Genomic DNA, 12,459 nt, shown 5'->3' on the forward strand with positions numbered 1-12,459 from the left:
GCCTAATTCTGTGACTGAGGCTTTGGAAAGTCCTAGAAAAGATGAATGGATGAAAGTAATAAAAGAAGAATTGGAGTCCATGAGAACCAACAAAGTCTGGGATCTGGTTGATCTTCCGTGTGGGCGTAGAGCTATTGGGAACAAATGGGTTCTCAAGGTTAAACGTAAAACGGACGGGTCAATAGAAAGATTCAAGGCATGATTGGTCGCAAAAGGTTTTACCCAACAAGCTGGAATAGATTATGAGGAAACCTTTTCACCAGTTGTTAAGTTTACCTCAATTTGTTTACTTTTGGCTATTGTTGCATCTTTGGATCTATAGTTACACCAAATGGATGTAAAGACAGCTTTTCTCAATTGAGAACTAAACGAGGAAATCTACATGGAACAACCTGTAGGTTTCATCGTTAAAGGCCAAGAAAAAAAAGTCTGCAAATTAAAAAGATCTATTCAAGGCAATGGTATTTGAGATTTCACAAAGAGGTGATGTTATATGATTTCACCGTGATCGATGAAGACCATTGCATTTATGTGAATAAGTCCAATGAAATGTTTGTAATTCGTTCTCTTTACGTGGATAGTATTTTATTAGCCGGAAATAATTTGGAGTATGTGAAAACTATTAAGTCATGGCTTTCAAAGTCATTCGACATGAAAGACATGGGTGAAGCAGACTATATATTGGGTGTTAAGATCCAAAGAGATCGTTCCAAGAAGGTTTTGAGTCTATCTCAAGAAACTTATATAAGGAAAATTTTGGGACGCTTCCAAATGAATAGTTGCAAACCCATGGATACTTCTAGCAAGAGGTGAAACTTTAAGCCTTGAAATGTATCCAAAGACTGAAAAAGAAAAAGAAGACATGTCTCGAGTTTCATATTCTAGTGTTGTCGGGAGCTTGATGTACGCTATGGTGTGTACTCGTCCGGACATTTGTTATGCCGTAGATCTGGTTAGCAAGTATCAGTCCAATCCTGGAAGAGATCATTGGAAAGCTGTGAAGAGGATCTTCCGGTACCTGAAAGGAACTGTTAATTATTCACTATGTTATAGTGGAAATGATTTACACTTGAGAGGATACATAGATGTTGATTGGTGTGGTGACCGGAACGATAGAAAATCGACATTCGATTATGCTTTCTTACTTAATGGTGGTGCTATTTCATCGAAAAGTAAGAAACAAACTTGCACGGCTCTTTCAACTATGGAAGCTGAGTTTGTGGCTTGTGCATCTGCAGTACAAGAAGCTGTTTGGTTAAAAAGATTCTTTGAGCATTTGGGCGTTGCAAAGAATTCTCAAGGATCAATTATTTTGCATTGTGATAGTCAAGCGGCTATTGCATACACAAAGGATCCTAAGTATCACAGCAAAACCAAACACATTGACATCTAGTACAACTTTGTTAGAGACACAGTAGCAAGTGGAGAAGTAACTTTACAATACATACCTATGCGAGAAATGATAGTTGATCCTTTTACAAAGGCGATATCTAGAGACCAGTTTGAGAAACATATTATGGCTCTAGGTTTGCGTAGGATCTGATTATATTTCTGTATTGTAAAATGACTTAGTTGTTACAATATTTTCATCAATATTTGACTCTTGAATTTGTGTTCATATCTTCTATGCATGTGATGGTGTAATTTTATTGATAAAGTGTGTCGAACAAGTCGCGAGATTGGCTCGCACACGAGCAATTGCCTTGTACATTGAGTAACGTGAAGAGATGAGTTCCACCACTATGTTATGACTTGTTTTGAAAGCCAAATATGAGTTTCTCTAAGAAGATGGATTTGAGGATCATTGAAGAAAGAAGCTCAGATTAGACATCTGGAGGTGTCTAGATCAAGATCTGTACGGTGTTGAATAAGTGAATGAATGAGACGCGCGCCACTAGAAGGTGAGAACACCGTAGCACGTGTTTCATACCACGTGTGCTAAGCGACCAATGGGTTAATGGAAGAATGAATCTCTGCTTCTTCATTGTGTGAGACCCCGAAAAGTTACATTAACTTTTCCATGGAATACCCTTTGACCTTTGACTGTTTCTTGAAGTTACAATCAGTATTGCTACTTTAGCATGTTACCAATGGCGGATCCAGGATTTTAAGCTCGTGGGTGCTCACTTTTTTAATAAATATAAAATTGCTACAAATCACATTGTATAAGTGCACAACTATTTAAATGTAGTAATAAAAAACAAGTAATGAGAAAATTACGATTAATAGTATTGATATAGAAGGAAAAAAACTTTTCAACTTAAAAAAAAATGAATTAGCTCGAAGAATTTCTTAGCCAAATCGCCAAGATTTCTCAGGAAAAACAAAAAATATGCTTGGTAGTTTATTCTTTTTCTCTTTTTGTCACAAAAAAAAATTACATAAACGTAAAAGCAAATTTAAAACTAGACATAAAAGTAAACAAAGTAAAAAAAAAAATGTAGAAGAAGGAAGACTCTGTAGTCTTTATTGGAAAAAAAAGGACTTGTCAACGAAAATAAGTTTAAAAAAAATAAGAATCACTGAGTTGAAACCAAGCAAAAAGAAAAGCCATTAAATAAAATAAAAAATAAGGAAAAAGAATTTGTAATGGAGAAAAAAGAGTAAAACATTTACTTCAAGCAGTAAAAGTTAATGAGTTACCTTGGGTATCGAACCCTGCACATAACATAAAAATCGCGCTTTTAATCTAACCTCCCAACCAAAGCACCCACCAAGCTCTTAGTTGAGTGGTTGCTGCTGATTTAATATAACCATATTTTTCAAAGTTTCTATAGAGATATCAATACTTTACATCGGGGTTAATGGGTGCTCGAGCACCAATAAATTATATGTGGGTCTGCCCCTGCATGTTACTAATAGCCATGAGTGATTCGGCAAAAAAGTGCATGTCTAGGAAAGCAATTGATTTGGAATAGATAGATTCGAGTAGAAAGGGAAGACAATTAAAATTATTAATTTAACTTGTATTCAAAGGTCGGCCATTACACTTACCATAAGGGTGTCAAGTGTAGTCGTGGATATAAAGTTAAACATGAACTCGAGTTCACCTCTTAAGAGGATGAGAGATCGGAAAAATGGCTATTGGTGTAGCAATTAATGTCTGGGGTATTGCGAGTAATAAGATCCTCATGTTAGTAGTGAATTCTTTCCGGATGTGATTGGATTTCTACATGAGCTTTTGTGAAACCTTAATGGGTTTAGAGTATTGTAGATGTAGATGCTCGCAGGTCGCACAAACTATTTGTCAGTATGACTTAAGTGTGTTATTGATATAATACCTGTCTGGGTCCAGTCCATCATGTGCGAAGTGGGAGATGTTAGTTATTGGGTCATGGGTCGCCCATATGAACTGACTCGACCCAGTTAGAGAGGATAAGTTATAGGGAAGCTACACATAAGTTACAATCCTAAAAACTACCACCTAGTTTTGGTTGGCTTAAATAAAGGGAATATGTTTTCCACTTTTATGTAACTTCTCGGCAATATAGTTCCTCCTTCTCTACAGAGAGAATTTTATCTCATTGTCCACACAAACACACACACAAGCAAAGGCATCTAGTTTGTGGTAATTAAACTTTGTTTCCAAGTGATTCAAAGTTCGACTTGGGCGATTCTTTGGTAGCAAATTCAACGATTAATCTTCCGCTGTTTTAAGGTACACAATTACGTTGTCTTTGCTGCGTATCTTTTTTCTAACAAGAATAAACTGAAGAATGTTGAAACTATTATTTTTACGGAAAAGACTCAAATATGTCATCGAACTAATGGAAATGCTTCATTTATGCCACTCATCAATAGTTTGGCTCATTTATGCCACTTATTGATGAGTGACATAAATAAGTCATTTCCGATAGTTTGATAGCACATTTGAGCCTTTTCCGTTATTTTTATAGGGAACTTCATTAAGAGTAAAATGAGAATGTTGAAACTATCATTTCTATAGGGAACGTCCTTAAAATGCTAACCTAAAACTTAAGGACTAAACACAAAACTAATGATTATTAAAATAGCAAAAAGAAAAGAAAAGTAAGACACACATGAAGAAGTATAGAACAATAATGTACACAACAAAAATGAGATGAATAGCAATTAACATACATATATATGTGCATGTACCCTTCAATCACAATCTGTCTTATTTCTCCTATATATCTTCTTCTTCTGCCATCCCCTTCTCCCTACTCTCTCCTCCTCCCACGGCGGCGCCACCATAAACCACCATCCACAAAGTGGCTGACCACCAACAAAAAAAAATGCCAAGAATTCTACAAAAAAAATTCTACCATTGCTTGCCAAATTTCAAATGCCTTCCCACAACTCTAGCTCTCCCTTTTGAAGAAGAAGAAGAAACAGAACAACAAACTATCAAGAACTTCAACTCTGTTTTCAACATTCCTTCTGATTCCACCACTTCTAAATCTCTCACTAATTCCTCCACAACTACAGAAGATATTAACTGCATTTTCTCTTCTTTTGAAGATTCAGATTACTCTGATTATACTGATTCCAATAATATTCCAGATTTCTCTAATGTGTTTGCTTCTCAACGTTTCTTTTTCTCTTCACCTGGCAACTCCAACTCCATAGTTGATTTTCCGGCAACTCTTTCGCCGGAAAAACGTGAAGTTGTCACCGGTGGTGTTGCCGTTCAGACATACTCACCCGACCCGTATTCGGATTTTCGACGATCAATGCAAGAAATGGTGGAAGCTCATGAGTTGACGGACGTGAAAGCGAATCGTGAATTCTTGCATGAACTTCTCCTATGTTATTTAAACCTTAACCCCAAACATACTCACAAGTATATTATTGGTGCTTTTTCGGATCTTGTTGTTTCCCTTATGTCTGTAGATGATTCCGGAAAAAAGAAGGAAGGTATAGCTAGGCCGTGATGAACAGAGTCGATGTAAAATTGGATAGGTTCGATATGTATTAATTAGGGCTTGATGACGTTATCAACTAATTTCAGCGAGTTGTTCCAAATGATCAAAATGCTGTGAATGGCATCCGGATAAATATCAGCTAACGGCTACAATCCATGAAAATCACCAGAAATTCCACATCCAACATTGATATGATATAGAAATTCAGAATTTTGAGTTCATGAATTCTGAATTCTAAAAAAAAAAAAACTTACTAGGTTCTGCATAAATTATGTATATATATTAAGTGGATTCTCAAACAAGAATGTTTGATTTTGTTGAAAGTTACAGGCTTCTGCTAAACCTATAACTAGCCTGTACCGAATCACCGTCACATGCATGGTTGGTTTAACCTTTTTTTTTTTCCTTCTCTTATCCTTTCTAAATATGTTTTGAAGTTAGATTTACTTTTGTGTTTTTCTGAATGGTTTTGTCATTGGTATGACAAAGTTTGACATAAGAAGACAAAATTGGAAAAATAAAATCTAAGAAAACCAAGAAAGCGTGGGACGTTAATTAATAGTGCCTCGACGCATGTAAATTTTCTAACGTCTTATATTACTCCTAGCACTTAGCAGTAGTATATTGCACGTAAAACTAAAATATGTTTCAGTAAAAGAATGTTTTTTTTTCCTCGTTTCAGTAAATGAATCATATTGGGAAATGTTATTTGGATTCTCGATTTCCTCTTGATTGCTTATTAAATTAATTATGCAGAAAAATATTTATTGTGTTTGGAGAAAGTGAATGGACAAAAGAACAGCTTCTTATGGTGTCCTAAATCTTGCTTTGTGGTCCATACACCTTTTGGAATTGTTAAGCTTTTTAGTACACAAAGTCACAAGCAATTTTGGCTTTCATTTGTCCTCTAGAGAGCTACTAGCAAGTACTGCTACCTACTGGATTTCTAGTTTGGCAGGAAAAAATAAATTTGATCAGTTAATATATCAATGTTATTGTCGTTTTTGGGGTTCCTTATTTTCTCTAATAAAGAAATAAAACCAAGTATAAATATTACTAATTTAAGGTCGCAAGAGAAACACCTCTATAATTTAAGTTATACCGTGTTACCGAGTCGTTAGTTTTTTTTGTGATCTGATTAAAAATGATAACTAATGAGCTGAAGGTCTTTCGGAAACAGTCTCCCTATCAAGGTGGGGGTAAGGTCTGCGTACATTTAACTCTCTCCAGATTCCACACTGTGGGATTCAACTGGGTATGTTGTTATTGTTGTTGATTAAAAATGATAACAAAACTGCAATTAAAATTACGCTAATAGTGCAAAACGAAAATACAATGCTAGTGACTTAGTATATTCCTTAAGATTTTTAGAGTGAAAAGGAAAAATTAAATTATGTAATTTTTTTCTTTAAAACATTCTGTTTTTAGTTTCCTTTCCTTATCCTCCCTTATTCTTCTAAATGTGTTGTTGCTTCTTTTTGTGACTTTTCTACCATCTTCGAAGGTCTATTATTATACTATATGATTCAACGGGTTGTCATTTTTCCACTATGCTAACTCTTAAGAGAGAGGGAAAAAAAAAGGATGGGAGTGGGGTGGAAGGATAGATTTTCTTTACCCTTCTAATTTTCTTTTTTAAAGAATCTTGTTAAACCAGCCAAACAAGTCAACAACAAGCAGACAAACTCCAACAAACGATTTTGTTACTCTATCATATCACGGTTTAATTAGATGCCAAAATAAATAAATGAATAAGGTGCGTGATTTTGGGCATGAAATGACTCAATGAGTATTGCAGCATTAGAGAATGAACCACCAGCTTTCTATAATATTATGGTATCCTAAGGCTAGTAGTATGCTAATTATGTAATTAATCAAGTCTCATCATCTTAATTAGGAAATTAATTAATTAATTATTCATTCTAGCAAAGCTTAAGTGTAACAAGCCAGGGGGAGCGGCACTAGCATAGCTATTTATCAATGTGATTATCTGCTGACAATTATTTTACCAAATAAGTAATTACCTAGACAATTATTTTGCTGAAGGGGGTAATTAAATAGTTCCTATCTTCAGCCAACAATAAGATGAAAGTAAATCTGAAGTACAATGTATATCTGCCAATAAATGTGATTTAAGAAATCTGAAGTACAATCATATTTTCCTTGTTTTGATGAGGAAAGATAGGAGGATGCAACTTTAACTTAGTTTAGATTACAACTTACAAGAGAGCAACAGAGCCCCTACTGAATCGTGGTAATTGGTAAAAACTTATCTACATCGAGTATTTACACCTGATTAATAGATGATGGCATGTGTTTAATTTGTTATTTGCCTATAGATTTTTCTCACTTAACTATGATTAATTAATATATAATACCTCATCAAATCACTAAATTATGATAAGTTAATATGATTCGATGAAAACATCCTGTTAAGTTTTTACCATGGAATTTACAGACTCGTGACAATATAGTTCAAATGGTTACTTTTTGCCTACTTGATATTTCCTTTAGAACGATGGACTTTTTCTTAAAATAAATTTTACCAACTCAATACAACTAATTAAGTTTATCCTCTCTCCTAACTATATCTGCTATGCTCATATACAATCAATGTACAGTTAAATATCGAGGCAAACCAAAATCACCGTAATAGATACGTGTCAGACTGAAAATAAGTAGCTTGTGGAGGATGGATAAATAATTTAAGAATTTAAGTTATGTAAAATAATTACGTAAAGATTCTCAATTATTAATATAATTTATTATGTAGTAACAAGTTAGTGAAGTATCGATTTTTATTACTTAATCAGGCTATCTCAAACAAGCTGCTTTCAGTTTTTTTGAGTGTTTGGCTGGCCAGCTTAAAACTATTTTGTGCTTAAAATAAATCCAAAAAATTAATTGAACCCGTTTGGCTTAGCTTATCTAAAGCAGTTTATAAGCTGAAAACAATTTATAAGCCAAAAAGAATAAGTTGGACTATCCTAACTTATTTTTTTTAGCTTATAAACTGTTTCCAGCTTATAAGCTGCATTTTTTAAGCCCATCCAAACAGGCTCTTGCTAAATTACGAGTTATAGGCGACGTCAGAAAAGAAGGGTATCCGAGGAGGATTAATAACTATCCCTATCGGTAGCTAAAATATTGACAAGCTTTCTGTCAGCTAATTACATTTTCTTAATATCAATGGGTTTAGGTAAGTGACAGCATATATATAACTACTTTTGAACAACTCTATTTAGGCATACGTTAAACCTGCATTATTTATAAATATTTTGTGGGATTTTCACGCCACAAATTAAGTTCCCTAAACAGTTATTTTGAAAGATGAGCTTAAGAGCCTGTTTGAATTGGCTAAAAAAAAGCAGCTTATAAACTGAAGTTTATCAATAAAATTAAGTCAAACGGGCTAATTTATTTATTTTTGGCTTATTTTAAGCACAAAATGACTCATAAGCTATCAGTCAAACACTCAAAAAGCTGAAAACAGCTTATAAGTTGTTTTCAGCAACTTATAAGCTAAGCGAACGGGCTCTAAAAGTGGACAAATTTGACTGGAGCTTTTTTGCTAAACTTGTGAGCAATAAGTAAATTAAATAATTAGAGCTTACATATAAACCAAATTTAAAGATAGTCAAACACTGTCAAAAATTGGATTAAAGTGAAGACAAAATGCATAGATTGGGAGCATAACAGTGTCAATTTGGCCCAATTATGTAAACACTAGACAGTATCAAGGAATCTTGATTTTGTCCTTGACCAAACTTCTTTATTTACCTATCATAGATAGAATAATCCTTTAAAGTTTACACATAATTTTTCTTTTCATAAGAAGAAAAACCCCAATCCAAAGGGATGATAGTCACTCAAGATGTTGAGGAGATTACAACTCTATTCGTGCATGTTTGCACCTCAGCACATTGAGTGACTAGCTATCATATAGGTGGAACAGTTTTTGCAACAAAAAAAAAAAAATTGAAACTTTTCTTCTGATTTTTTAAGCAAACACCATCTTGTACTCAAATTGCTATAGAGAAGTCATAAATACTGTGATATTTTACCCAGACTGGTTTTTATTTTTCGATCTACTTCTACTGATAATTAGTCGTCATGATTGGTACGTCATAATGAATAAGATAAAACACGTAACCAACGATAAGCTGCGAGTCCGGAGTCAAAATGACATATTTTTGCAGTCATTAGCCTAAAATAGGCTGCCTTTTTTTTTATATACCCACACAACACTGTTCCGGTGTCGAACTTATCAGTTGCATTTCGCTACAAGTGTAGCGAAATGCAACAATTTTTTTTTTTTTTTGCATTTCGTGAATATTAGAACGAAATAGTTTTTTTTTTGTTTTTTTTTTTTTTGTATTTCGTGAATTAATTCACGAAATATAACTGATTTTTTTTTTTTTTGCATTTCGTGAATAAAAAAACGAAATATGGAAAATATATTTTTTTTTATTTCATCTAAAAACGAAATTGGAAAATATATATGATTTTTTTTTTTATTTCGTTCATCATTTGTTTTGCATTTCGTTGGTAGATCAACGAAATAGGATAAAATATTTTTTTTTTATTTCGTTGATATACCAACGAAATAGGAAATTATAATTATTTTTTTTTGCATTTCGTGTATTAGAAAATAAAATAGGATTAAAAAAAATTGTATTTTGTTTATATAAAAAAATAGGAAAATAATTTTATTTTCATTTCATTTATATAAAAACGAAATAGGAATACACACACACACACACACACACACACACATATATATATATATATATATATATATATATATATATATATATATATATATATATATATATTTTATTTCATTCATATACCAATGAAATAGGATGAATATATATATATTTTTTTTTGTATTTCATTTATATAAAAACGAAATAGGAAAATAATTTTTTTTTTCGTTTATATACCAACGAAATGTTTTGTTCCACCTGCGAAATGGAACACAACATTTCGTTGGTATATAAACTAAAAAAAAATATTTTTCTATTTCGTTTTTATATAAATGAAATACAATATATATATATATATATATATATATATATATGTATTCCGATTTCGTTTTTATATAAACGAAATGAAAATAAATTATTTTCCTATTTTTTTATATAAACGAAATACAAAAATACAAAAAAAATATCCTATTTCGTTTTCTAATACACGAAATGCAAAACAAAAAATTACAATTTCCTATTTCGTTGGTATATCAACAAAATAAAAAATATATATATATTTTATCCTATTTCGTTGATCTACCAACGAAATGCAAAAAAAAATAAAAAAAAATATATATATATATTCCAATTTCGTTTTTAGATGAACGAAATAAAAAAAAATTCATATATATTTTCCAATTTCGTTTTTAGATGAAATAAAAAAAATTATATTTTCCATATTTCATTTTTTTATTCACGAAATACAAAAAAAAAAAAAACCTATTTCGTTCATTAATTCACGAAATGCAAAAAAAAAAATCATTTATATTTCGTGAATTAATTCACGAAATACAAAAAAAAAACCTATTTCGTTCTAATATTCACGAAATGCAAAAAAAAAAAAAATTGTTGCATTTCGCTACTCTTGTAGCGAAATGCAACTGATAAGTTCGGCACCGGAACAGTGTTGTGTGGGTATTTCGTTGGATATCCAACGAAATACCCATTGTGGTATATAAAAAAAAAAAGCAGCTTATTTTGGGCTAATGGCTGCAAAAATATGTCATTTGGCTCCAGACTCGATAAGCTGCACTATTGTAAGTAAATATCACTCCTATCGAATAAGAGCAAATTAAATGATTGGATACAAATGACATCACTTGTATAAAATATTGTTTAAAAGCTCATTATTATTTGACTAGTTAATTAACCAAAATAATCGAGTCTAGCAATCTTTATTTAATTAGATGCAATGCATCAAAATCTCAAGGAAAATGACAGTTGATTTTCAGAGTTTTGTTTTTTTTCTTTGACTGCGTGAAGTTTCAGGGTATTAAAGAATTTAATTAATCCATCCTTTCAATCACCCACTCACACAGTCACACGTGAAAGTTTCCCATTATGCCATGAAATCTCAAACGTATTTACAAAGAGCACAGTTCGCCAAATGAAAATAATTGAGATCACAATATTCACTAGAAAATAGTACGAAAATGTAATATTCCAAGAATAATGATCAACGAAATGGCATGGCCTTGTTATTGAGTGGAACAAAAGTTCGAACTCGTGATAAATCGCAAAAAATTACATTAACAAGCTTAATGTGTAGTATTGGTAAATACATAAATTATTTTACCTTTGTGTAGACATACAAGAAAAACTCAAGGGGGTGTTTGGAAAAAGGAGGATTTTGACAATCTTCACTAAATCATCTTATGTATGTACTCCTATTTAGGTTGCTGCTACTAATCACAAAGCTCACTATTCTTGAAATACCAGAAAAAAGAAATTGAACTTAAAATCTTTTCAATGGAATTCTAAAAGTCATTAGAAAAAATCTTTTGTTTAGAATTGCGTGTATCTAATACTATTTATTGTCAATTATCCCTTATTTGTTTTTATTATCAGTAGATCGATCAAGATTCATGTCGATCAGAATTACTATTTAGGTATGACATTTTCCAATATAAGAGACGAAAACAGTGTGATGGAACAGTAGTAGAAAGTTTCATATATGACATCTAATAATTGAATTGGAAGTGGCAATGCAAAAATATTGAAGATCTATGTGCATACTGAGGAGTCATTTTCAATCAAATCACGCCTGATTCTTCTAATGGTCTTAACTATTCCTATCTTTCTTCCTAGATGCCTTTCGTATATTTCACTGTGAATACACATATACTGCACGTTTAAAGTTAAAGAAAAGAGTTCCAAATTTGAATATCAATAGCAGAAAGGCGGGTGTGATATATTATTATTCAAACTTGTTTGTAGCCTGGAGGAGTATCGTAGAGATCTAGTAGCTCAGTTAGTTGGTTAACTGTAGAGATCCAGTAACTCAGTTAGTTGGTTATCTGAACTTTCATTTTAATGATAAGGGAATTCCCACGTTGTAGTTCTCTCCCCCCACCACCTAAAAAAAAACCCCAATAAAAAAATATTTTTTTAAAAAAAGGAGTGTTGCCCCCCTCCATTATTATTTAGAAGGAAAAGGCCAAAATTACTTCTTAATTTATGGGACATAGAACAAATTTAATATGTCCTTCGCGTAAAGAAATGGATCTTGAGCCTAACCCAATCAAAAAGCTAGCTCATGTGTGAAGGATTGCCTAAGTTCATACAGGGATGGGCATGGTAGGGTAGATACCAATTATCATACCGAAATCGAATTTTTTTATACCATGGTTCCGGTATTATGGTATTTGGTACAGTATTTGGTATGCATTTTTAAAAAGTTTGGTATTCGGTACGGTATTCGGTATTCATAAAGAAAATATCGAAATACCGAATACCATACTGAAGTATATAATTACATATAAAATTCATATATTTTAGTATTATAATACTAACAAATATATAAACTAGTATTATTAGAAAAC

At 32.2% G+C, this 12,459-nt stretch overlaps 1 protein-coding gene across 1 annotated transcript; it reads left to right on the forward strand.

Moving 5' to 3' along the window:
• Positions 1-4,111: 4,111 nt before the first annotated feature.
• On the forward strand, positions 4,112-5,372 carry LOC132610949 (transcription repressor OFP12). The gene has a single exon (XM_060325356.1). The coding sequence runs from the start codon at positions 4,257-4,259 to the stop codon at positions 4,893-4,895; it is 639 nt and encodes a 212-aa protein (XP_060181339.1). The 5' UTR covers positions 4,112-4,256; the 3' UTR covers positions 4,896-5,372.
• Positions 5,373-12,459: the final 7,087 nt, after the last annotated feature.

Source organism: Lycium barbarum, chromosome 9, assembly GCF_019175385.1.
Source record: "Lycium barbarum isolate Lr01 chromosome 9, ASM1917538v2, whole genome shotgun sequence".
Lineage (NCBI taxonomy): Eukaryota > Viridiplantae > Streptophyta > Magnoliopsida > Solanales > Solanaceae > Lycium > Lycium barbarum.

What these genes read in the sequence shown, in the direction of transcription:
- LOC132610949 (XM_060325356.1), top strand. Translation starts at nt 4,257, where the DNA reads ATGCCAAGAATTCTACAAAAAAAATTCTACCATTGCTTGCCAAATTTC.